The sequence below is a fragment of the Callionymus lyra genome, chromosome 16 (assembly GCF_982586985.1).
Source record: "Callionymus lyra chromosome 16, fCalLyr1.hap1.1, whole genome shotgun sequence".
In the NCBI taxonomy this organism is placed as follows: Eukaryota; Metazoa; Chordata; class Actinopteri; order Syngnathiformes; family Callionymidae; genus Callionymus; species Callionymus lyra.
This window is the reverse complement of record NC_141833.1, coordinates 9,231,810-9,258,406: the sequence shown is the minus strand read 5'-3', so window position 1 is coordinate 9,258,406 and position 26,597 is coordinate 9,231,810. Positions and strand designations below refer to the sequence as shown.

General features: G+C 40.6%; 2 protein-coding genes across 2 annotated transcripts; one reads left to right on the top strand and one right to left on the bottom strand.

Annotated features, from left to right (window-relative positions):
• The first annotated feature begins 2,645 nt into the window (after nucleotides 1–2,645).
• ptger4c (prostaglandin E receptor 4 (subtype EP4) c) lies at nucleotides 2,646–6,270 on the top strand. Its single transcript, XM_087810861.1, has 2 exons — nucleotides 2,646–3,728; nucleotides 4,665–6,270. Exons 1-2 carry the CDS (start codon nucleotides 2,901–2,903, stop codon nucleotides 5,187–5,189), a joined length of 1,353 nt encoding a protein of 450 aa, XP_087666987.1. The 5' UTR covers nucleotides 2,646–2,900; the 3' UTR covers nucleotides 5,190–6,270.
• A 998-nt stretch (nucleotides 6,271–7,268) lies between these two features.
• Nucleotides 7,269–25,473, bottom strand: LOC148063544 (uncharacterized). The gene is made up of 5 exons (XM_087810862.1): nucleotides 25,414–25,473; nucleotides 24,979–25,109; nucleotides 10,341–10,411; nucleotides 8,628–8,847; nucleotides 7,269–7,908 (listed from the first exon to the last, which is right to left on the bottom strand). Exons 2-5 carry the CDS (start codon nucleotides 25,049–25,051, stop codon nucleotides 7,409–7,411), a joined length of 864 nt encoding a protein of 287 aa, XP_087666988.1. The 5' UTR covers nucleotides 25,052–25,109; nucleotides 25,414–25,473; the 3' UTR covers nucleotides 7,269–7,408.
• Nucleotides 25,474–26,597: the final 1,124 nt, after the last annotated feature.

Genomic DNA, 26,597 nt, shown 5'->3' with positions numbered 1-26,597 from the left:
ATTATATAAAGTAGTGTATTTACTATTTTTTTTTTTAACTAAATTGACAATGATCAATTTTTTTCTCAATTATTTACACATGTATTTAATTCTGTGTAATGTAATAAATACATTTATAATTATGATGTACATATATTATATAAATCTGTCAGTTAATGACACATTTTCTAATAGTTTTGATTGTTATTGAATATATTTAGAAATTGTTTTTTTGGGGGCAATTTAGTTTAAAAAATAAAAAAAACGTGCATTTAATTAAATGTATTTCTGTTCATTTAATTATATTTATTTCATTGTAACAAAAATGTTGGGATAAATTCTATGTATACTGTCTATGAACTGTGTATTGAATGTCAAAGCGCTTTGTGCCCTGGTCTAGAAAGAGGCTTTACAAATAATGTTTACCTAGTTACTTACTTAGTTTAAAACTAGTCTTAAAACTGTTTGGAGGTTTCAAAGGAGGTTGGAGCTTTTATACAACACACAATATAACATCGAAGTGAGCAGTCGTGACAATGTTTTATTCAGATGTTTACTTCAATGATTTCACTCTTTCTGAAAGTCCTTCGACATCTTCACTGAAACATTAATGCTTGTCTTTAATCTGTAGCATCTTATTTGGAAACTGATCTTTGACGGTGGAATGCAGATGTTGGCATAACTTGAGCTCATAAACGTTATTTAGCTATTAAAAGATGCACATATCTGTGAAATAGGAATTGTGTTGTACATCAATTTTATGTGATTGCAACGGTTGCACTGAACAGAAACATCTGCTGCTTCACATTTTAAACTGCTTGTCACAAATCAAATATTAATAAAGTTTTATTGAACATCTGCAGCCATTCAATGCGTCATCAGTGAGAAAACTTTGTTGTTGAAAACCTTTGATTGTACACACGTGAAAATACTTTTTGTACTTCTGATGATGCTGACCTTGGTGCTGGAATATTCAGGGGGAACCAGCGGGGGGGCCGGGAGGGGGGGGGGGCACAACAAATGTGTTGATTTAAGTGTGTCTTAAATAGATGTTCGACTCTATTGTATCATCAGTATGTGTCTGATTGTACAAAACTCTTTTCATTGAAATATTTACATTAGAAAACACTGTTTTTCTGGAGAGGAAATCTTGTTTACCATAACCACGCCCACTCTGCTATTATTGGTCAAACATCAATGTTCATCACCGCGAGTCATCAATCCCGGAAGTCTCCACCTCCAAGGGACTCTTTGTATAAACAAAGCGGGCGTGATTACACCTGGCTGGAGGAGTGCAGCCATTATTACGTCGTAATGGACTCTGCTCTCGTAACCTCTCGTTCGCCGAGATTTCAGTCGGTGGAGAACTTTGAAAGTAATAACTTAAAAAAAACATGGTTATAATGTGAGACTTACTGCATCTTGGAAAGGAAGACTTTAACATTTGAAACATGTGAGTCAGGAGAGTTGGGTTCTAGTTGCCCTTTAAGTCTACATATAGTATAGTATATGTACTTGTAGGGAACTTCAAGTATACATCATTTGAAAGTTCGTCTGATTTAATGACAGAAGTTTACTTTTAAGTATACTCATATACTACCGGTGTCAGAAAGCTTTCCCTTACACCCCAGCTCGGGCTCTGAGGTCTGTGGATCAGAATCTACTGATGGTTCCTCGCTCTCACACGGTTCAGGACCAGAGGAGAGAAATCTTTTCAGGCTGTTGCTCCTAAGCTTTGGAACAATCTTCCTCTCTCTTTGCGCTTGATGGATCTACTGACTATTTCAAAAAACATCTTAAGACGTTTCTATTTGTTCAGGCTTTTCCTTGATATTCTGGAACTCCTGTTGTGTTACCAGTTTTATCCTGATATTTAAAATATATACTTTATTGAATATTGTTTTGATTGTTTAAGCGCTTTGTGACCCTGGTCTGGAAAAGCGCTATATAAATAAAAATAATTTACTTACTTACTTACTGCATCCTTGAGAGGATTTTAACATTTGAAACATGTGAGTCAGGAAAGTTGTGTTTTCAGTTGCCCTTTAAGTCTACATATAGTATATGTACTCGTAGGGAACTTCAAGTATACTCATTTGAAAGTTCGTCTGACTAAATGACAGAAGTTTACTTTTAAGTATACTCATATACTATCATTGTCAGAACGCTTTCCCCTTAAAAAACTATTTTATTTTAATGTAATTTTTATTTATTAATATATATTTTCTTCTTTTTTATTTGCAAGCATTATGCATCTGAGGAAGTTCAACAAACCAACACCAACAAAATCACTTCAGACAAGTTTTCCATCATATTATTTTTTATTTTTGTAATGAGACAATTGTATTTTGCGATCTTGTTTGTGCTCTGATGTTGTTTTCTAAAAATAAGTGCATAAAATATATGTACTTGTAGTGAACTTCAAGTTTACTCATTTGAAAGTTCTTCTGACTTAATGACAGAATTTTACTTTTAAGTATACTCATATACTACTAGTGCCAGAAAGCTTTCCCTTAAAAAACAATTTTATTTTTATGTAATTTTTATGTATTAATATATATTTTTTTTCTTTTTTATTTGCAAGCATTATGCATCTGAGGAAGTTCAACAAACAAACACCAACAAAATCACTTCAGACAAGTTTTCCATCATATTTTTTTATTTTTGTAACGAGACAAAGTGGTATTTTTGCGATCTAGTTTGTGCTCTGATGTTGTTTTTCTAAAAATAAGTGCAAAAATCCGGACTAGATAAATGTTGGAAACGCGATCTGAGGAGTGCGCGCCCGCACGTCACCGTCCTGACATCAACACACAGCTTAAATACCAGCAGCAGCTCCAGTGTAAACACCAGCTGACACCACACACACCTGAGTCCTCCTCAACCATGAGTCCACTTCTTCTCTCCCTCCACACCCGACCATGATCAACGACTCCCAGTTCGGAGACGCCAACGTCACCCTGGGCTTCAGGGGGTTCCCCCCTCTGCGCCTGGAGTCCAGGTCCCTGGTCATCTCCGCCACCATGTTCGCCGTGGGGGTCCTGGGCAACCTGATCGCCATCGTGGTCCTGTGCATCTCCAAGAAGGAGCAGAAGGAGACCACCTTCTACACGCTGGTGTGCGGGATGGCCATCACGGATCTTCTGGGCACCTGCTTCACCAGCCCGGTGGTCATCGCCACCTACGTGTTCCGACGCTGGCCCGGAGGGACCCTCCTGTGCCACTTCTTCTCCTTCTCCATGCTGTTCTTCGGCTCGGCTGGGATGTCCATCCTGTGCGCCATGGCGGTGGAGAGGTACCTGGCCATCAACCGCGCGTACTTCTACTCGCAGCACATCGACCGCAGCATGGCGCGCTTCGCCCTCCTGGTCACCTACCTGGCCAACATCGTCCTGGGCATCATGCCCAGCTTCGGGTTCGGGCGTCACGTCCGGTACCACCCGGGGACCTGGTGCTTCCTGGACTGGAGGGCGGAGGACCCGCTGGGCGCCTGTTATTCCTTCCTGTACGGCGGGGTGATGGTGGTTCTGATCGCCGTGACGGTCCTGTGCAACCTGGCGGTCTGCAGGTCCCTGCTGGGCATGAACCAGAGGACCGGGATCGTGCGGGCGGAGGTCTGCGAGCAAGGGGGGTCGTTGCGGCGGAGGTTCCCCCGCCTGCCCTCGGTCACGTCCGCGGCGGAGATCCAGATGTTCTGGCTCCTGATCTTCATGACCATCGTGTTCCTGGTCTGCTCCATCCCTCTAGTGGTGAGAACATCTGTCTTTCTACTCACAAATACCAGTTCATAAAAGCAAGATACTGTAAAGAAAGTTTAACCATATTGTTGACCAGTTAGCAAGTTAAATGATTATATTTAAAAAACGAAATCCTTACACAGAGATACAAAACAGGTAGAATGTTACTCCATGTTACACAGACGAAATTAAAGATATTCTCTTGAAATGGACAAAAAAAAAGAAAAAGAATGGTTAAAAATGTATTTGAAAGTATTAAAAACATCACCAAAATATATATTTTTATGTCGGTTTAAATGTAAATCAACTATATTTTTAATCATTCTTAACAATTTCACATATTTATTAATTTTGTTATATGATATTCTCGATACTTCGCTACATGTTTTGTTTAAAAATATAATTTATTTGTCTTTTTGATTATAATTTTATGAACTTTCAAAGTTCTTGAAACCTAATCGCAGTGAATCACAGACAATAAATGAATTAAACCTTTGCAGGAGCCATTTTATAAGAAGGATGAGTATTCTGAAGAAAAATAAATGTTGTTTTCTCTACTTATCAAAAGCTTATTGATTATTAAAATACTTATTAAAATCGACGTCGATGAATGTGAAAGTTGGTGACCTATAAAGATGTCTGTCTCTAAGATAAGATAAGGTAAGAAGATGATGGATGTCAACAATAATAGTAAAATTCATGTTGAATAAAAGGTTTGATGAATAAGAGCAAATACACAGATTATTAAGATAAATTGAACCTCAAAGAATGGAAATGAATATCAAAATCAATCATTCTTTTTCTTTGGCCCTTAAACTAAAACTGCTAAAAAGATTTGTGGCCCCTTGCGTTGATGAGTTTGACACATCTGTATTAGACGCATAAACGTTTACTAATCTTCATGATAAACTAAAATAATATTAATAAAGTGTTTGTTTTGTGCGTCAGGTGCGCATCTTCGTGAACCAGCTCTACGACCCCGCCTACATCTCCGCCGGCGGGACCCCGGACCACCGCAGCGACCTGCTGGCGATCCGCTTCGCCTCATTCAACCCCATCCTGGACCCCTGGGTCTACATCCTGTGCCGCAAGAACCTGCTGCTCAAGGGCTGCGAGCAGCTGAAGAGGACGGTGTCGGCGCTCAAGGCCGGGCGCGAGGAGACCACCATCGTGGAGAGCCAACCCTCGCCGCCGTCGCTCCACAGCAACGACACCAGCTACGCGTCGCTGCGCACGGCGAGCTACCGGAACGACGCCGACCACCGGGCGTCCATCAGACACCACGCCTTCATGGACTTCACCCTGAGGCAGGCGTGGGACTTTGACACGGCGCAGGTCAACTTTCACCCCTTCTGCGTGGAGTCGTCCAACGCCACCACGGAGCAGGAGCTGGTCGAGGTCAAGGGTCGCGGGGACGTGGTCACATGCACGTTCAGCACGCCCACTTCCTGTCAGTCGATCAAGTGTCTTTGACGGACAGATGTCACCCATGCTGTGTCTCCAATCGCATACTTCTCTTCGTATACTAGAAGTTAGTATGCATCGGGATAGTGTACGTACTAACTAGTACGCAAATTCTCCACAGATAGTATGTCTCAAATCAAACACTGCCGCTACGCACTAACAGGAAATGACGCGACAGCTTCTTCTTCTACTACTATTTAACGATGGTTGCAACCAGGTGTTGGAACACTATCGCTACCTGCTGGCAGCACGTTTCGCAAGTTTGGAAGAAGAAATAAAGAAAAAATATGTGAATCCAAATATTCAAAGATATTTAAGCTGGTATCTGCGGAAAATACACCTGTAAGTATATGCATATATATGCATTTATATATGACGTAAATTCCGTTTACAACGTCACTAAGATGGCGGCTGTTTAGGGTGGTTAGTGTCCATCGAACCATGCTCAGTTTTGTGGGCATTTTAGTACGCCAATTTAGTGTGCATGGCGCACTTAATTTCGCATACTAAGAATTGAGACGCACTTACGCACTAAAAATACTAACTTTGAGTACGCTAGTATGCGATTTGAGACACAGCACCAGTGATTTGTTTTTAAAATGAATGTAGTCTGTTTTATTTTATCCACTCAGAATATTTTTGCTAACATTACGGACTACGGAAATAACTTTATACCCCATGGGTACAAATAACTGTTTGTGTTATTGTTTGTTGTTGGATCAGCTGCTATAGTTGTGTAGAGAAGAACTCACTGAAGACATTTTGTCACGTCTTGTTTTGAACATATCATGCTTGTCAACGAACGTGAGCTCCACCAATATTTGCCAAAATTTGATACATTTAGTATATATTTTTTTGAGTATTTTTTTTTTTTGATTGTTTAAGCGTCTAAAAAAGCGCTCTATAAATATAAATTACTTACTTACTTACACATGGAACTAGTCAGCGTTGTCATGTGACCCGGAAGTGAAATAAACTAAAATGATCCATATTTTAGTTGTCGTTTGAGCCACCAGAGGGCGGTAGAGTATATAAAAATGAGTGAAGAAATTCACACTGGAAATGTTGTTTTTTTATATTAAAAAAGAACTTTATTCCCTTCAAGGATAATGCCATAGAAAAATAAAAGACATTTATGATAACATTTATAATAAGACATACTGGTAGTGTTGCTTACTGATGGGGAGGATGGAACATGTTGAGGTTCTGTTGTTCATGTTGTTTGCACTTCATACGTTATATATATATAAAAAAAACCTTGACATTTATGAAAGATGAACTCCAAATTTTAAATAAATCAAATGATGGAAATCTGACGGGGAAAGTCAATCCACCAAACATCAGTGGTTCAGTCCAGGTTCTGAGGCAGCTGAGAGACACGACAAACGTAGCAGGTGTAACATGAAGCGGGATCTTGGTAATAAATAGAGATTTTCTGTGATATAGATTTCATAATCCGGCTCTCGTACGGAGCCATAATAAATAAATAATTTATCTGAAATAAATATATTCCACTTTACATACACAAGTAATACAAGAAGATGCACGGCATCCATTCGAGCCTGGCTGCGTTCACAGGAACAGAAAATAAAGTTGGATTTTCTAGTGTAAACAGGAGAGTGAATGAAGGGAGGATTTGACGAGCAGCTCATAAAACACTGTGTTTATGTTCACGTGAACGCAGCCAGAGTTTCTCTTTGCTGTTTTTTTTTAAGTCTAAGTGAAAACAAAAATTGAACTTCTGGGATGGTTTGGCTTTAAGGTGAGTGATGGTCGTCAGCTTTTCAAAATAAAAGCACAGTTCCGTAAGCTGCGCTGCTTATTCACATCGGCTCGGTTACTCACTTGGAAACTATTGACCTTGTTAGGAAGACGTGATAAATCCACACCAGGAGACCTTTGACCTCCATTATTGGTTCAACCAAACACAAAATTGTGCTCGTTCTGACCGTTTCAAATGCTTCGACCACATTTTGGATTTATGAGACCTGCTTTAATACAGGAGCTGTCGATGATGGCTCACTATTTGGCAGATGTTCGCACATAAATAGTCAGCCATCATTGACACAGGACCTGGATTAGAAGTGTTTTTTTATAAATGAGGTCTGGATGTTGTCACTATGACGACCAATCTCTATGAAGGCTGGTGTTGTAATGTCTTAAAGTGGTCTCCAGTACCCAGAGCAGCTTCAGAACTCCTCTGGTCCATCACCTGCAGGTCACCCTCTTCAGCCGATGCACATGCAGCTGGACGCCGACACCTCCTCGATGGTCTGCCATTTGGTCTGAGCGTCCATGAAGGTGACGGGCTCGAAGCTGTCGGGCCGGCAGCACGGGTGGGTCCGGACCCGACGGGCCGTGCGTCTGGGAAGCGACCCGTTCTCCAACAGTTTCTCCACGACCAAGTCATAGTTCTTTCTGGAGGACTGGCAGGAGCCCACGCAGAACTTGAAGAGGACGATCTCGTCCGAGTCGTAGCCCAGTCCCAAGTCTCTGACCTTCATCTCCTTCTTCTCCACCCGGCAGTCCCGGCTGCTCTGCTTCAGACCTTTACCTCGCCCCCTTTTCCCACTCTTCCTCGTCTCTTCTTCCCTCTCTTTCTTCTTCCTCTTCTTCTTTTTCTTCGGGGTTCCCTTGGTTGGAGGTTCTGACGGGTCAGAGGAGCGTGGAGAGCGCCCTACCCAGCGACTACTGGGGTGATCATCTACCTCGTCCATCACAAAGGGTTCTGAAACATTAAGAAGTTTACTAAATAAAGTATATAATTAAACTGGAGCTGCAATTAATTTGCTTGATTTGATTAGTGATCATTGATGTTGAGTTATACATTTAATTTTTTTCAAACAGATTTTCTTTTTTTTCTTTTCTTTGTAGCTATTATTGTTCAGAAGAGCTTTGATGTTGATGATGCTTCCATGGCATTCTATATACTCCAATAACCCCCTCTAGTGGGAGAGCACGGAACTCCACCCATGTTCTAAACACCAGGGTTGGAATTACATTTCCTCGGGGCCACATAAAAATAATATGTAATTAAGAAACAGGAAGCCACAAACAGAGAATTGAATATGATGGAAAAACTTGACAAAAAAAAATTACATTCTCAAATAATAATAATAATATAAACTTAAGTCTGTTTTAATTTGATTATAACTGTTATTTACATAAAAAATGAACATAAAAGAAAAAAGTGTTATAGTTCCGTTACATTTCTTTTCATAAATTGTGTAATATTTAATTTAAAATACATTTTAATTACAAATATTATCTAAAATAATAAAAACAATACCCATATAAAAGGACAAATAAACGAGGGATCTTTAACAAGTTGAACTAGTTATAAAATAGTTAGCTAGCGAGCGCAAACATTTCTAAATGATCAGTTTCATAGTATTACTTTGATCTAATACATCTGCTCTACACTAAATATGAAACACCGTGTATTACCGTATAACACATGCCAGGGAGAATAAGGATCACTGTCTTCCTCCTGCTCCTCCTCCTCTTCCTCCTCTTCCTCCATCAGCTCAGGCAGCCGAACAGGAAGTTCTCGTTCCTCCTGACCACCCAGCAGGTCCACCACCCGGCCCGACTCAGACCCGAACCCGGGGTTCATGTGCGCTCCCTCCATCACAGGTAGCAGCGACAGGAGCACCCACAGCACCACCTAGAGGAGGGACGAAGTAGCGCACAATGAGAAGAGATCTCTTTGATACAAACAAATAAATGTTAAAACAAAAATGTATCACTTGAAAAAAAAACCTTCAATCTGGTTGAAAAATGGCTTCTGCTCTCTTACCGTCAGCTAGCTAACAAACGCTCTGCTAGCTTAGCATCATCATCTTGTGACTATGGATGAAGCGATTATAAAAATAATCTCATCTTTAATTCTTTAGTTTTGCATCAACAGAACTTACTACAAAAAAACAAAAAAGTACCTGGAGGTTTAACAACAATAAGTAGAATCTTGGTGGATTCTTGACTAAAGGTTAGCATCAGCAGCTAATGCTAGAAAAGCTAGTGTCGGTGCTAATATCTGGAATATTTTTAGTGTTTTCTAGGTTTTTATATCAAACTACAGCTGAAATCCTAACAGCACATCTTTAATCATGTAAAACACCATCTTGAGTTATTTTTATAAATACTTAAGAGTTCTTGTGTTTGAGTTTAGACCAGCAAACTTGCTAGCATATGAAGCTGCCTAGAAATTAAGTCGTTTTGATGGGAGAATATGTGAAGAGAAAAATGCTCATCATGTTCACATTCTTGGCAATATACAAAAATAATGCTCCAAGTCCAAGTGTAAAAAGAGCAATATGAACTTTCTTTTGGTATTGAGTACCAAAACATTTGAAACAATATAGCTGGGACATATTGATGGTGTGAATTCATGTAATTAATATCTAACTAAAATACTGTTTTACTGTAAAAAAAAAAAAAAGAAAAAAGAAAAAAGAAAGAAACCGGACCAGAAGCTGGCTTTGGAGCAATGGACGAACATTAATTCATTTTCTATGCTGTTTAATCCTTTATGAGGGTTGCGGGGGCGCTGGAGCTTATCCCATTTTCTTAGGGCTAAAGGTGGGGGACACCCTGGACAGGAGGCCGCAGGGCACACAAAAAAAAAAAAATGGAGCTCGGAAAAGAAATGTGTAGACCTAAGGATATACTAGAGACCATCATGCCTGATTGACTTTTGAAACCTGTTTGTTGTTTTTGTTCTTTTTTTTTTCGTCTTTTAAAAGTTTTTTTCTCCCCTCTCTTATTGACTGGTGGTTGGAGAACTTTTGTAAACGAACGAAAAAACAAACAAAAAGAGAAGCTTTTTGTAAAGTTGTTTTGAATGACTTAAGAAGTCCTACTTCCATCATGATGAAATCCTAGACCTTGGAAAAATGTGTCTCCAAGACCACACATTGCCGTTAAATATGACTGTTTTGTCCTCAGATCGTTCATGATTTATATTTTACATACAGTATCTACAGTACAATAAGTACAATTAAATAATGATATTAGCAGATGACACACTGTGATATTCTTACTTAAAACATTGCTTTCTTTCCTCACTTCTCTAAGGCTAGTCGCCCCCCCTAAAAGAAGTCACATATATAACTGATTTCATTGCAAAGATTTGGGGTGACGACCTTGTTTGTGACTGACCTTGACCTTTGCCGACATAACAGAAGTCCCCTCCGTCCGACCCTTCCTGTGAGTCCTGCATCTGCTCCCACCTGGACAGAGTGAAAAGAGGAAACGTGAGAACCAGAACAAGGTTCTTCATCTTCCTTTGTACGGACCAACATAAACTAAAGACATGCGGGCGATATTTCTACAATTTACACATACTGTAGATAAAAAAAAAAGGGGCGAGTACGGGCCCCTGAATGAGCGTCACATGAATCACGTTATGTACGAGCAGCGACCATGTTTGTTGCTCTTCGGTCGACTTGTTCCTTCCAACAAGCGTGCAAACAGTCCGGCGACAAAAGGCAACATCTGCACCAGAGCTGTCGAAGGCATTCTTCGGGGGGAGTCCTGAGGTGTAGGCCGGGGCGAGCCGGCACACTCGGAGGTCTGGGGGTGAAAACACGCCGAGCAGGTGATAAGAGGTGTGACGGACGCAGATGTTTAGATTGAGTACGTGCCGTGTTGGAGACTCACATGACCTCATCCTAGGAGACACGTTCAAGGAACTCATACAGTCCAAGGAGAAGAGGAAAAAACAAAACCTTTGTTGTTAATTTACACAAACATCACACCCATGTTTGGCTTGTGCTTGAACTCCTTACCTAAATAATGTTGAGGATTACATCAGCTCTGAACGTGACATGATTTTAATCTCAAGATAACCTCAGAAGTTCCACCACCTGTGAGATGCTTTGTTTACCTCGGCAGTGAACTGCAGCCTGCTGTCGCGGCGCTCAGATGGGACCGATAAGTGGAGCTCCATGTTTATCTAAAGCAGCGCCGCACGACTGCGGATCCACTCTCCTGGTCTGAGTTTAGATCCAGTTCTCGCCAACTTAAAGTCAACGACACCAGTTCGGAGGAGATGGAAGCAACTAGGAAGTTGATCAACAATAAAACCTCACTCCACTGCTATATGTTCACACAAATACACCTCACATTCATGACTTATAAATAATTAATAATACTGGATCAATTGGAGTTTTGAGTGTAAAGTAGTAAATGTAAAGTAGGAGATTGTTTCTGGCTCCCCCACTGTTAGAATAGTGTAATTACAACAGTGTAGACAGAGGTCACCAACAACTGCATGACCCGTGATCAATTATTTTTTTATTCTTTGTATGGATGGATGTGTTATTGCTGCTGGAAAACAGAATTTCTTCTTCAGTGGATCAATAAAGTATCATCATCATTATCATCATCATTATACTCTAATCATATTTTGATTCTTTAATAAATACGAACGATACAACAAGAAAGGAAAGACTAAATTAAGTAGTAAAGTATTAAAGTATTAAAACATATTTTTAACAGGCACAACGGCAGCAGGTACAACGTTGATATAAAAAATACTTAAGAAAATATATCAATAATATTATTTAAAGTGTACTCACTTTTAAATATGTATCGTTTATTTATTATTTTTATTTGTTTTTATTTTAGATCACGAACAGCAGAGTCTGGTTTGACACAGAATGTTGACACTGAATAAATGTTATTAAAGGTGGTGTGTTTAGGTACCCTCGGAAACTTGAGAATCTGAAGATCAAGGCAGTTTTCATGTCGTATGTTCAGCGCAAATAGATGTTTTATTCTTGCCGTCGATTTTATTAGGCCTCCTAGCACTCCTTGGTGGTTAAAACCACTAAAACATTTAGCCTCACTGCTATTATCAGCCTTTGCACTTGTTTAAAATGCTAAAATATAATGGTTTTCATATCCTTGCAGCTTCAAAAAGGGCCCTCCAGTTATTATAGTAATGAATGCAAAAGCCGTCTCTAACTAAGATCATTACGGCATATGTAAACGAGACCAACTATCACACAAAATAGATTTTCAATAAGCTTGGAACACCCCAGTTCCACAGTTTTCAGGTCCCTGGAATATAGCGCAACAAGTGTAGGTGGCGCTCGAGAGTAACTATAGCAGGTATTATATGAATAAAGTATCGGTTTTATCTTCATCAAAGCCGCCAACATGCTTCCAGCTAGAGCGACGCAGAATGCACCGGAGCAGAGGGCAACGCTCGGACAGACGGTGAAACTTAAAACCAAACTGTCGCCTCCCTCCGTCTGCGAGCTGATTTAGGACCTGACAGCAGGAGGGACGGCGAAAAGCAACGAGCCCTCCACAGGTCCAAGTGCCCTCCCGAGTCCCTAATGTCACAGCTGGGAGCGTTTAAGGCCCCCTTCAGATCAGGGAGCCGTCTGCTGGTTCATTTCAGCGCCGCTCTCTGGACCCGTTTACAGGCCGACGCCTGCAGCGTCCAGGAGGGCGGGAGGTTTGGAGAAGGTAGCGCTCAGACCCTGAGCAGCTCCAGACTCATGGGTGATGTGGGTTTGTGAGTCTTTCAGACCTCCAGCCAGTCGCCACTGTTGTTGATCTTCAGCCGCATCAGTTCATGCAGCTGCTGTCAAGAGATCGCCAGCCAATAACTGTTTACCGCGTCTTGCAGTGAACTTTACCCTGAAATGATCGCAATAAAACAGAGGTCCATTTAACCAATTAAATAGTTTTAGATTGCAAATATTCTTCCAATAGCAGAGTCTAAAAATATTTTGCTGCAAATGAGCTCCTTAGCAATATTAGCATTAGCATCAGATAATTTTATCAGCTTTTTTAATGAATAATTTAAGAAAAAAATGTGTCTTAGTTTCTCAAAACAGGGAGGGACGTTTTCGGTTGTACGACCCATTCGGTCAATATTTAGACAAATGATCAGCATGTAAGGGAAATATCATAAAGTATTTATTAGCAGCTAGTTCAGTAGCCGGATAAATAGTTGAAACGTTTCCCTTATTGCTGATTATTTACATTCAATGAGAAAAAAAACGATCTTTAAAGTAGCATTACAGAAGTATTTGTCTCTGGCTCCCCCCACTGTTAGAACAGTGGGATTTGTTTTAAAAGTTTTAACTCGTGAAAACCGAAGAGTAAGTAAGTAAATAAATAAGTAATTTATATTTATATGAGTGAGAAAGAGTTAAACAAGAAACAAAACCAAAAAATAATCAAAAAATATAAACATAAAAGATCAAGATTACACGGAGAACAACACAGGAATCCCAGAAAATCAGAGGAGTCGTGTGCATTTGTTTACAAAACAAGGCGTTATCTTCCTAGAAGATGAATTTCCTTTTTTCTAGTATTTCCGCCAATAGACAGTTCTATGAAGAACCATTCAAAAAATATATTAAGAGTTCTACTGCTTAGTCATAAAGACAATATAATGAAAAGTAAAAATGTTGTGTTGTGCTGATATGTAGTTAATATAAATTCCCTAATCTAATAATTCCACTGTCAAATGAACCCTACAAGCCCTCTGTGTAAGAGGTCATAATGTTACGGCTCTAACCGTATCCATCTCTTAGAAACGTTCTGCTGAACAACTGTGGAGGTGAAGGAACAATGAGCTGTTTAAACGGTGTAGTTTGGCTGGTATTTCTCCTCCTCCGGTGGAAGAACAAAAGAGAAGGAAAGAAAGCCAAACTCCTCCGATAATGACCTTCCATTAGAGAGTTGCCGCTCGCCCTCTGACCTCCAGCTTCAACCTGTCACTGCTGCGCCGCGTGATTGCGGCGGGAAAAGCAAGAGTACAGTAAATCACCGGCGACTCAATAAAAGACACCTGCGCTGTAAGAGGAGAGAACACCAGGAGAGCAGGAACTGATCACTGCCAGACTCGGAACAAGATCGGCGGAGGTCCAACTGGGTAATAACACGCAGCTCCGCCAGCTCGACTCAACTGCGGCGTGACAACTTGTTTGTGCGTTCTTGTCATCACTCTGGACGGGGGCTGAGGAGGGTCTATGTTCTTCACCGGGACACGTTTGTTTCGCTTCAGTGTCAGAGAAGAAAAGATAGTTTTATGAAAAAAATGACCCATCTATCCTATCTACCTGATCTATATTAAGCAAAAGAAGACGATATCTGATGCTAAGGTTGTGTATTGGCAAGAATCTGGCGATACGATACACATCACGATACACGGGCAGCGATACGATATATTCGATACTGCACGAACAAGTATATATTTGAATTATTGCTCGAGTACTTGCCTCTGGTGTTGCAGAATTTACAGACAACATGGCTCTTGAGGAAGTCGTAACTGCTTTCATTTGTTTCCAAACCAAACTCAACTGTATCCTCTCGTCCTCAGTAATTTTATCGTCATCTTATTGTTTCTTTAGCGGCGGATAAGGTTATGACTGCTACCGTTTGATTGCAACGTGAATACTTTGCATGTTATTCGAAAAATAACGACACAATGTCGTTAAATATCAATACAGGAATGCCTCCAAAAAGCGTTTGTTTTGCTGAAAATTCAGCTTCCAGTTATCACTGTGCAATCAGAAAGTGGTTCAAAATATTGCAAAATATTGCATTTTTTATTTTTATTTTCTTGGCTATGTCTCTTTACAATGTATGCCTCCATTTATTTCCCTGTGTGAGATTAACTTTGTGTTATCTGAGGGTCAAGGTGACCCGAAGGCCGAAAACAAATCTAATTGTTTTACCCCTTGTGTTGTCTACAGGTCAAGGTGAACGACCTCCCTGGCTTCCATAAATACATATGCACTGGTGGAGGTCGTTCAACTTGACCCGGAGACAACACAAGGGATAAAACAATGACATTCGTTTTCGGGCCTTTGGGTCACCTTGACCCCGGAGATAGCACAAGGGTGATAAAGTATCTGAAAATACTGATAAAAAACAGTTGAATTTAAACACTTTGAAACCAACTTTGATTAGTCTGAAATTTTGTCAGAGATCTAGGAAGTCGTCAAACCAGAGAAGCGAGGGAACGCAGAGAAAGGTGAGGGGAAGTGAGGGAATGTCAGCAGGAGAGACGGAGGCCCACGGAGTTGCCGCTCGCCCTCTGACCTCCAGCTTCAACCTGTCACTGCTGCGCCGCGTGATTGCGGCGGGAAAAGCAAGAGTACAGTAAATCACCGGCGACTCAATAAAAGACACCTGCGCTGTAAGAGGAGAGAACACCAGGAGAGCAGGAACTGATCACTGCCAGACTCGGAACAAGATCGGCGGAGGTCCAACTGGGTAATAACACGCAGCTCCGCCAGCTCGACTCAACTGCGGCGTGACAACTTGTTTGTGCGTTCTTGTCATCACTCTGGACGGGGGCTGAGGAGGGTCTATGTTCTTCACCGGGACACGTTTGTTTCGCTTCAGTGTCAGAGAAGAAAAGATAGTTTTATGAAAAAAATGACCCATCTATCCTATCTACCTGATCTATATTAAGCAAAAGAAGACGATATCTGATGCTAAGGTTGTGTATTGGCAAGAATCTGGCGATACGATACACATCACGATACACGGGCAGCGATACGATATATTCGATACTGCACGAACAAGTATATATTTGAATTATTGCTCGAGTACTTGCCTCTGGTGTTGCAGAATTTACAGACAACATGGCTCTTGAGGAAGTCGTAACTGCTTTCATTTGTTTCCAAACCAAACTCAACTGTATCCTCTCGTCCTCAGTAATTTTATCGTCATCTTATTGTTTCTTTAGCGGCGGATAAGGTTATGACTGCTACCGTTTGATTGCAACGTGAATACTTTGCATGTTATTCGAAAAATAACGACACAATGTCGTTAAATATCAATACAGGAATGCCTCCAAAAAGCGTTTGTTTTGCTGAAAATTCAGCTTCCAGTTATCACTGTGCAATCAGAAAGTGGTTCAAAATATTGCAAAATATTGCATTTTTTATTTTTATTTTCTTGGCTATGTCTCTTTACAATGTATGCCTCCATTTATTTCCCTGTGTGAGATTAACTTTGTGTTATCTGAGGGTCAAGGTGACCCGAAGGCCGAAAACAAATCTAATTGTTTTACCCCTTGTGTTGTCTACAGGTCAAGGTGAACGACCTCCCTGGCTTCCATAAATACATATGCACTGGTGGAGGTCGTTCAACTTGACCCGGAGACAACACAAGGGATAAAACAATGACATTCGTTTTCGGGCCTTTGGGTCACCTTGACCCCGGAGATAGCACAAGGGTGATAAAGTATCTGAAAATACTGATAAAAAACAGTTGAATTTAAACACTTTGAAACCAACTTTGATTAGTCTGAAATTTTGTCAGAGATCTAGGAAGTCGTCAAACCAGAGAAGCGAGGGAACGCAGAGAAAGGTGAGGGGAAGTGAGGGAATGTCAGCAGGAGAGACGGAGGCCCCGTCAGCCAGTAATCCCATAATCCCATGCAGGCCGGCAGGATGTAATTGCTCGTTAGTGCCAGTTTCCACTCGGAGGCCTGTCACTGCTGGAGAGCCAGTGCTGCCCAAATGAGAAACAGATAGCAGGTCCCATGCATGGGCTCAGATAAGTAGCTAACCACCCCCCCCACGGACCACTGAACACACACTCTTGGCTCCGACACACACACACACTCTGTGTAACTATGCACTTGAGCATGATAAAGACGCGCAAAGATATGCACTTGTCAGCGTGCCAAACACACACACACACACACACACACACACACACACACACTGGGAGGTGTGGACACTGATGAGCCCGGAGCAGGAGGGTGAGGATCTGCAGTGAGCTCACCCCTCACATCACCTCCACCGGGAGGTTGGATTAACTCTCCGACAACATCTGAGCCCCCGAGGTGTGAGGCGTTCTTGCCGAGCCAGAGGATGATCAGCAGCATGTGGACGGCACTTGAAGAAAACACTGGGTTTTATATGTAGAGGTTGAGAGATATTTCTATGAATACAGTTTTTAAGATAACTTGAGGTTATTTTTTAAGGTTTAGTTTTCAGATACACGTTGGATTTTCATCTGAAGACGCAATTATTTGACATGTTGGTCTTTAGATTCTTGTCATTCACAGAGATTTTTTTTTTTTTTTTACGAAAAACATACACTCGACATCTTGGAAGGTAAAAGCAACACTTTCTTTTCACATTTGAGACCCAATTATTATTTAATTTCTAACAGTAACAACTTGCGCAGTAATAGTATTCATTATAAAGTTCAATTTATGACATTGCAGTTACACTGTTCAGACTGCAGGGGAGCCAGAAACAATATTTGAGAACTCACACATAGTCGCTTTAATGGAAATTTACTTTATTATCTTATACTTATGAATGAAAATAATAGTAATAATTAATTTTCTTTTTCCTTTTGTTTTTGTAGGAATTATATAAACTTACATTTTTAAATAGACAATTAAGATTAATCTTAATGTAACAAAAAGTTACATACAAACATAAAGTAATCATCATGTAGTTTCATGGATATGTTTAACCCTTTATCTCAAGGTCAAGGTGAACGACCTCCCTGGCTTCCATAAATATATTATTGCAATTTATTAAATCTTAATGTTGAAAGTGGAGTATATTAATAAAAGTCTGTTTTTTGTTCTTATATTTTATACTACTTACAATTTGTTGCTGTCTAAGAAGGTCTGGTTTGAAAGATATCAACATTTTTGGGCCTCAAATTATATTTCTTGACTTTTTTCTGTGAATAATACAGAGAGGCTTAAAACAATTTTACATTTTGACTTTTGAAATAATTATTGAAAATTTGTCACTCACTAGAAAAAGTTTGGGGACCCCTGATTAAAAATATATTTAAGCTAAAAAATAATTTAGCTTTAAACAAAAATAAATGACATTTCAGCGTAAAAATACCTCAAGCATTGAAGAGAAACTAACCACATGAAAAAACACATAAAAAATAGCAAAACCTTTTTGTACATTTTTCTCATTTTAGTACATTTGGACAAAGACCATGAATAATGTTCAGGGTGTCCTCTAGTGAAACCAGGAACATTTCTAAACCCTCAAACGTTGAACTTTTCAATTTTATGATCCACATTATCACGCAGCACCTGCCGCTGTGTAAACGTCTAACACATCGTGGCGATTGCTCAACGGTTGCTGGTTCAACAGCCGGATCATTGGCAACACAGCAGGTTTTTCTAAACGCTGCCGGTGAGCGAGACGCTCAAAAACCTGGAGCTCATTATTAGCGGCTTTTAGAAGTGAACCTGCAAATAAAAGAAAAGTGATTAGTGGTTTACTTCACTGACCCTGCAGCTTCCTCCTCGCAAACGTGTCTAATGGTTCTTTCCGAGGGATAAACGAAGCACTTTGCCCGGAGAACAAACTGTGTTTGAAGTTCAACGGTTTTCTGGAGCCGAGCCTTCGCACATGCCGGGTGGAGCTGCCAGCAGCCCGGCGGAGAGTTACGGTGGGTCATCAAAGAGGGGAAGAGGAGACGGTTGGGTCACCGAGGGCCCAATAAAAAGTGTCCGGGGTGAATAAACGTGGCTCCGCGACCTCTGTGTCGACCCTGACCCACGACCCCGTAACACTATCGAGGCTGAAGGAGCCGCGGCTACATCTTAAAAAGTGTTTGATTCTGACGACATAATCATAGATTTCGCATAATCGCGCTAATGGCTACATTGATAAAAGACTGCAACTTCAACTGAAAACATGCAAAGAGAAATATTTGCCAAGAAGAAAAGTGAAGAAGCGCCGAGACTCTCTCCAAACTTAAAAGCTTCTCTTGCTCCAGCGTGTTGTCAAAACTAGGATTTTCTCCCAGTGTTTTTCTGTCTGAGCCAGCGCCGCTGAGTCATGCTGACCCAAAACCCAACAAACTGAAGAGTCGTTCCTGCAGCATTTAGTTGCAGGATCTGGCGCGCCGCCACGGTTCTTCCAGGAAACACATGTAACCGTCTAATTTTAACCGACGCAATTGTGCCGTTATTGACTTTAATAGAAGCCTGATGCTGGTCCAGGGCAGCACCTGTTGAAGTGGCACCGAAGATGTATGCTGGAGATACTGTACTGAGAACACACCGTGATAGGTTGGAGAGCATTGGATTTTCAACAGTTTTTTGCTAGAATATACACAAATAAATTGGAAAAAAAAGGGCAGAAGAGTTTATATTTGCTGCAACAGCGGTGTTAAAAACACCATAATCATTTTAAGAATGCAAACTATTGAAATTTATTATCTTTTCATTTGCTTTCTTGTTGTTTTAAGTTATTCTTACGGCAAACAAACAAACTTGGACATTGACAAAAAAGAATAATAGAAAGTTTCCAGAGTAAAAGCTAATAGCTTAGCTTTAAAATGCTAGCTTTATTTTAGCATTAATGCTTCCCTTAGAATCAAGATTTGACAACGACAGAAATTCTACTAAATAATTTCTATTTTTCCTTCCAAAAGATCAATTAATGAAGCTAAACACTATTTCATTAAAGATTATAACAACTATTACTAAACAAATCACTTGTTTTTGGCAAGTATTTAAGCATCATAAGTGAAAGTAAGTGGTAGATGGTAGAAGATTCTAATAAATCCAACACCTGAAGAAAAGCAAATGAAGCCTCACTGCTGCCAAACTTGTGTTTTTTGCTTAATATTTGAGGAAAGGCATAAAAAAACATCTTAAAAAAAAAGTTCTTACAATTGCTGACCCACATGTTTTTCAAACTAAGAGCACCAGTTGATGCACTATTGGTGTTTAGCAGCGTACTTTGGTGACCATCAGTAAATTATAAGAATGTTTAAGTTCAAGTCATTAAAAAATTCAATAGGTTTCTTTCTATTTCATTCATTCGTTTTCTAAGCCACTTATTCCATTATGGGGTCACACAGTCTATCACAGTATCTTCAGGCGTGAAGTGGGGGGACACCCTGGACAGGATGCCAGTCTGTCGCACAAAGACACACAACCATTCACACACACTCATATCTACGGACAATTTCAACAAGTTCCCAATCAACGTCTGAATGATGAATAACGCTAAGCTGTTAGCTTGTATAGAAGGAAAAGGGTTTTGTTGTTTTCTGTTACTTTTTATTTAGTTTTAATGATGTTTTATTTATTTAGACTTAAACTGTGTTTACAAATAAACGACAGAGACAAGAAGCTACTTGCTAGCAATAGTTAGCACACATGGTACAAAAGCTTTTTCTTGCAAAATATAATCAATAAAGAAACGTTGTCAACAAGGTTTTTGCTGACTCATGTGTGTAACTGGAGCACTGGAGGGACGTGCAGCTGCTGGTGTATAAGGTTTGGGATTAATGTCGGCGCGTCAGTTATTATCAACAAAGAGGGGCCCACGATGTAACAGGTCATGTGACCCCGTCAGGTAAATCCGGGAAGCATCAACAGGAAGGAGCGACACATCTGTGTCTTCCTCGTCCAAACCGTCCCCCCCGCCCCCCCCCTGGTGTCCTTGACCCCTAATAACCCAAATTCCTGCCTGATTGAGTTGGTTTTTTTTAAAAGGAAGCCACACAGAGAGCCTCACCTTAAATGGGAACACATTGTTGCGGCGTGGGAGCGACGGACGGAGGGTACGATTTCACTTTCCGGTGTTTGTGAGGAGGAAGAAAAAAGTGCTTGGAAGAGATGATCGTCTACCTGACGACGTCCACCGCACACGTTTGACCTTTCGCCCGGTCAAGCGCTGACATTTTCTACGGATTAAAGCGCAGGAAAACGTGTCTATCTGTGACTCGAACCTGGTTATTAGCGAGTCCTGTGTCTGGTCCAAAGTGTTTCCGTGTCGCCCGGCTCGCGCCCCAGACGGCCCCGGCTCTAATGACCCGGCCTGATGGTTCAAAGCGGCGCTCAGACTCCATGATTAATGAACGTGACCCGCTAATTTCACAAGAATACGCCGTATTGTATCAAGCTAGTTAACATTCTTCTGTTTTTTTTTGGGGAGAAGAAAAAAAAGTTGCTTTAAAGGGCGGAAGATTTCCCGATAAAGATGTTAGCTTTATTTTTCCGTCGGTATTAACGGCGGCTTTGTTCTAAAATAACCGTGTTTGAACAACTGAGGTCGAGATCACAGAGGAATAATTCCCCCGCAGATTGTCCCTTAAAAGCAAACAAGTAGCTTGGGAAGCAGAAATACGTCGTACAAATTGAAATTCCTTTTTGTCAGATCGTGCCTCCTTCGATTTGGCAGCGAGGAATCACGGGGGTCGCGGAGGGCTCTAAGCGCTTCCAGATTGGAGTCGCCCTGTGGCGCTCCAGGTTGCATGATCAATCTCTCTCACCGGCCAACTCCATTAGTGTCGCGACACAAGACACTGAGTAACGCTACACGCCGCGGCGCCCGCCGCACATTCATCTTTTTCCGATACGCCGCTAATCTGGGAAGCTAGTGATCAATTATAGTCAATTCATCTTGGTGTCAGTTCAGGTCACGCCTTTAAATCCTGCCTTTGATCTAATTATGATCTTATTTGTTCATATTAATAAAAACATTATGACTAAACCAACCCTCTGGTCAAGAATCTTAAAACACTTTCCAAAAGAAATTGTTTTTATTTGTGTTTTACCAACTTCCCCAACATTGCTAACTATGCTATTAGCAAAACAAAAGATTGAAAGTAATTAAGTTAAAATATTAATAAATATATTGCGATACGTGACAATTGTCTAAGGCTGCTGTTCATTTTCAGACAAAATATTTGCATTCAGAAGTTTTTTTATCTCCATACATGTTGGTTGTTAACTGCTAGCATAGCAGCTAGTGCAGCGGCCGGCTAGCTATCTTAGTAAAGTGATGTCCAAAGCTAAACTTCAATATTAAAGAATTTACAACTACTAAAACGTGTTTGTGATAGCGTCTATAAATACGTATTCAATCCCGCCGTTTGTGAAGCTTTAAATGAAAATAATTTATAATGAATCTCAGCTGATGCTAGCAAGCTAACAAAGCAAGGCTAATTATTCAGTTCTTCATTTGGCCAAAATCCTCTAATGCTAAACACAAATATGTTTAGGGATGAAAAGTTGTTTGAATTGGTGTCTTTTAACAATCAGATAATTTCCACAGAAACATGTGAGACGAAAATAAACTAAATCTAAATCTAAAATGCAATTAAAAGTGTGTCATTGAGTGTCATACCGTGTGTAAGCGTCTCATCTCAAATCCATGGGGAATTTTAATTGTTTTTAAAGTCATACAGTTGTTAAAAAAATATGAATAGGGACGATTCCTTCAAGAAAATAAGCAGAATATTGGCTCAAAATCATCAACGTCATTGAGTAATTTCTACAAACACCGTTAAACACCGGATTAATTAAAGTCTTATTTTACGTTTCGCTATTGATGAACTACCCAATTCCGCCACTGGAGGCAGCGACTCAAGGTACATTTCTTTGCTCCGTCTTTGAGAACGTTTTTCCTTCGGCGCTGACAGCGATCAAGTCGTGCTCAAGGGCAACATGACATAACCTGGAAGATTCCAGGGAAGACTTTTTTTCAAGCATTTACGATCACCTCATTTCCTTTGAAACTTTCACGAGGGAATCTTTTACGACATAAATAAAATCTACAATCAAAGGTGCACTCAGTATTTTAAAAGGAATTTGGTTAGTATTTGTTTTTATTAGTTTGTAAAGTCGACTTTTCCCCCCACCGGTTGTATCGCACCAAGCTAGCACTAGCTAGCATTTATGTGTGAAATAATGTTGAAAATAAATAAATTTACATCTTCTTATTCTGATTAAAGCCATATGTGCTAACATTACGTTAGCAATGTTTTTAGTTGTCATCTGTCAATTTAAAGATTTAATTAAATAAATGTTTGAGAGATATAAACATGCTTATTTAGGTACGCTAAATTTTAGCTAGCTACTAGCTACCAACATTTAACGGATGTGATGCTAATGGTTAGAACTTCTTATATGTGAATGTAAGCAATATGTTCATTAAAGCAATTGTTTCTACAGTAGCATATGCTAATGGCGACCTAAACAGTTAACGCTACGATTAAGAACAATATCAAAGAAACGCTGCGACTGTTCTCGCAGGAAAGAAAAACATTTGACTCATTCACGAGCAGCCTCGGCTCCATTAGCGTTGACTTATTGTGTCGGTTTAATTACGAGTGTTTATCCGGCCCTCAGCGGGGCCAAACGGAGCCGCACAAAGAGTTCGCCCTCGGAACAGCAACAAACGCTCGGCTAGCTCTCGTAAAACCACATGCCAGGTTAAACAAAACAGACCACACATCGGGAGGCCGTGCCGCGCCGCCGTACCTGACCCTCGGCGGGGCCGCTCACCCCCGCGACCTTTGACCGCGGGGAAGTGAAAGCCGCGGCGGCGTGACGGGGGAGTGTGAGATGTCTGAGGCTCTCGAGTTCCGCCTGAGAACAAACCCGATATTTTAACGGACACCAGCGAAGAGAAAACAGGACGTGTTCGGACATTTTTTTTACACAGCGAGCGACACTTTTCCCACACGAGGGAGACGACGACACAAGAGTCCACAACCGGGTCTATGTTCTGCAGGCATGACTGTGTGAGTCAGTGGGTCACTGAGTCAGCCGGGGAGTTCATGCTCTGATGTGTGAGTCAGTGAGGCGCTGACTTCTTTCTTTCTTTCTGAGCCGACACATGACCAAAACACTTCGGCGTCACCAGAACACACTCGCACAACAAACCTCACGTCTTTGATCCACTTCTTGTACTGATGGTGTGTGTGTCTGTGTTAATGTTTTTTCTAGTTGTGAGTCTCTAAAAATGTGTGTACATCCTTTTCATATGGGCTAAAGATTTGTTGTGTTTGTGGATGTGTAAGTTTGTGTGTTTATTGTAAAGGTGTGTAAATAAGAGCATGTAGAAAGGGACGATAAAACTGTACAACACCGGTGGCATCTTTATATGTATGTTTGTGTGAACAAACTTGTGTGTAGTTTTATGCTCATGTGTTGTGTGTGTGTGTGTCAGATAAAAGGCAATAATACTTACTATAGACTGAATTGTTGGTATGTACTTAAATAGGATTGTGTATTTTATAGATTCATTCCTTTCTGAGTCGTGTGTACATTCCACATATAGAATACATTCACATCGACCATTTAGGTTGTAAGTGATGTTTTTAACATGTTTGTGTTTCAAATTTAATAACAGATTGTACACACTTTTGCCAACTCAACTACACAAAATGTACTGTAGTTTGTTACACAAATGTCCTTCATTTTATTCCCAAAATGATTGAATTGATGCTATAATCCTTTTTTTTTAATATCAAAATAAATTATATAAAAACAATTATGTAAAATAATATATACAAATAATAATTTTAATCAAAATAATGATTTATGTCATCCAACATTGACATGTTCTGGCTTTTACAAAGACACTGTTTCTTCATCACAGAAAGCAGATTCATCAAACCATTGCAGGAGCCAGGGTCACAAACACCAGTGCCCACTATTAACCATTTAAAACCAAAATGTAAAGTATTTGATGACGTTCAAAAAACGTTATCTTCTGAGGACACACATTATGTCTCATACTGAGAACATCTTGATCTCTTCAGACTTTAAAGACACTTCAGAGACTCACAAACAAAAACTCTGATCCGACACCCATCATCATCATCATCATCATCATCATCATCATCTCCTCTAATCTCTCACCTCCTCATCCCCCTCTCACCACACCTCCTACACTCCTCCAGTGACAGAAGATGATCCTGTCAGGGTCGCAGTGACTCGCAGCAGGTGGACAACCTCAACCTCACTTCTCCTCCCCTCCCATCCTTAAATCATCTCCACCAGCAAACATCTCACCGTGCGTCCGCGGGTCCAGCCCGGAGGAGGAGCAGCAGCCCCGGGTTCGGATCCATCCACCGCGGCGTGTCATGTCTCTCTGGTGCTCGTCACGGCGCGTAACAGTCCACGGCAGCCTGTCCCCTCGGCGGCTGGAGACAACATGAAGGATACATGTGAAGCGGTGCTGCTTCAGGGACAGAAGGACACCTCCTTCTCCTCCTTCTCCTCCTCCTTCTCTCTCTCAACTTTTACGCGGTGCTGCTGTGGAAGAGATGGGAACCATTAGATGATCATTTCCAAACTCTCAAAAGACTTTTGAAATAAACTTTAAAGAGTGTAAAAAAAAAAAAAATGGCATCAGAAAATATGTCCTCGTTTTTTTTGTTTTTTTTTTAATCGTTGGATCACATATGATGAAATTTAAAGCCAGTTTTTCAAGACTCTCCTTCGTACCTCCAGCAACCTGTTGGGTCTTGTCTCCAAACAGAAGATCTCGATGCGTAAACAAGAGCTCGAGAAGATTTCGTTTGTCCGTGTTTTGGTTTATGTTGCGCTCAGAAGATGAAACGTGCGCGCGTAAAGTCTTGACGCATCCTCTCCTACGGCTTCAAATTGAGTTGGGAAATCCTTCTGGAAGTGCAGGTATCCAGTCACGAGAGAGTTTCCCAGCGGATCCGTCTTGAACGCCCCGCGGGGCTGGAAGCGATGCGTAAAAAGTTGCGCACCTTCTCCGCCCGTCAGTGAAACCGGAGCGCCTCAAACCTGCGACTTTTTCTTCCTCGTCCGCGAGATCATGTGTCTTTTTGTGTTCTTCCCTTGAAGGAGGGAGGAGAGCAAAGGAGGAGGAGGGGGGATTGTCATATGGGATGGATAGATATTTGAGTTCCAGGAGGGAGGAGGAATTTCAGTGGCATCTGTGCTCGTGGACGTGGAATTTTTTTTTCTCTTTGTCACACACCTGCTCTCTCGAGGTCTTCTTCTATGAAGGAGTTCCTCCTCCCCTTGCCAGCTGGGACACTCCCTGCAGGGCAAACACTGAGGCCCGGGGCCAAACAAAAGCTGGGTAAACAGAATAACTGTTGGGAGGAGCTAAGAGTGAAGGTGAGTTGACGAAGATATGAAAGTCTTCATGTCCAAACTGACCTCAGGAGTTCAGGAGAAATTGAATTTTCCATGGGGTTATATTTGGGCCCCACACTGATTTTATTTCTTTGAGATTAGGTCATTAAAAGTTGTGATATTAAGCTTAGAAGTAGTTTTATTAAGACTTTGAAAGTCATAATATTCTAATATAAAAATAATATGAACTTGAAATTTGTTTTATTACAAAATTTAAAGTTGTAAAATTCCGAGTTTTAAAGAATAGAAAGTATCCCAGTGTTTTTTTCTGACTAGAGAATTTAATGAGTAGATAAACGCCCACAACTAGTGTGTCCCATGTATTTAATGGATACACGTGTTATGAGATTAAAAGTCGTAATATAACAACTTTAATATTGTAAAATTATGACTCCATAATTCTTAGTATAAAATTTTGGAAATTAAACAAGAGTTGAAGTTGTAAAAAAAAAAGAATTATCTATGAGGGCCACATAAATACAGTCAAAGGGCCACAAGCCCCACCAAATCTGGATTAG

Coding starts and splice junctions, on each gene's coding strand:
- ptger4c (XM_087810861.1), top strand. CDS start 2,901: ATGATCAACGACTCCCAGTTCGGAGACGCCAACGTCACCCTGGGCTTC. Junction 3,729..4,664: donor TCTGCTCCATCCCTCTAGTG/GTGAGAACATCT, acceptor TTTGTGCGTCAG/GTGCGCATCTTCGTGAACCA.
- LOC148063544 (XM_087810862.1), bottom strand. CDS start 25,051: ATGACACGCCGCGGTGGATGGATCCGAACCCGGGGCTGCTGCTCCTCC. Junction 10,412..24,978: donor GCTGGACCCGCGGACGCACG/GTGAGATGTTTG, acceptor CACTCTGTCCAG/GTGGGAGCAGATGCAGGACT. Junction 7,909..8,627: donor TCCCTGGCATGTGTTATACG/GTAATACACGGT, acceptor TTAATGTTTCAG/AACCCTTTGTGATGGACGAG.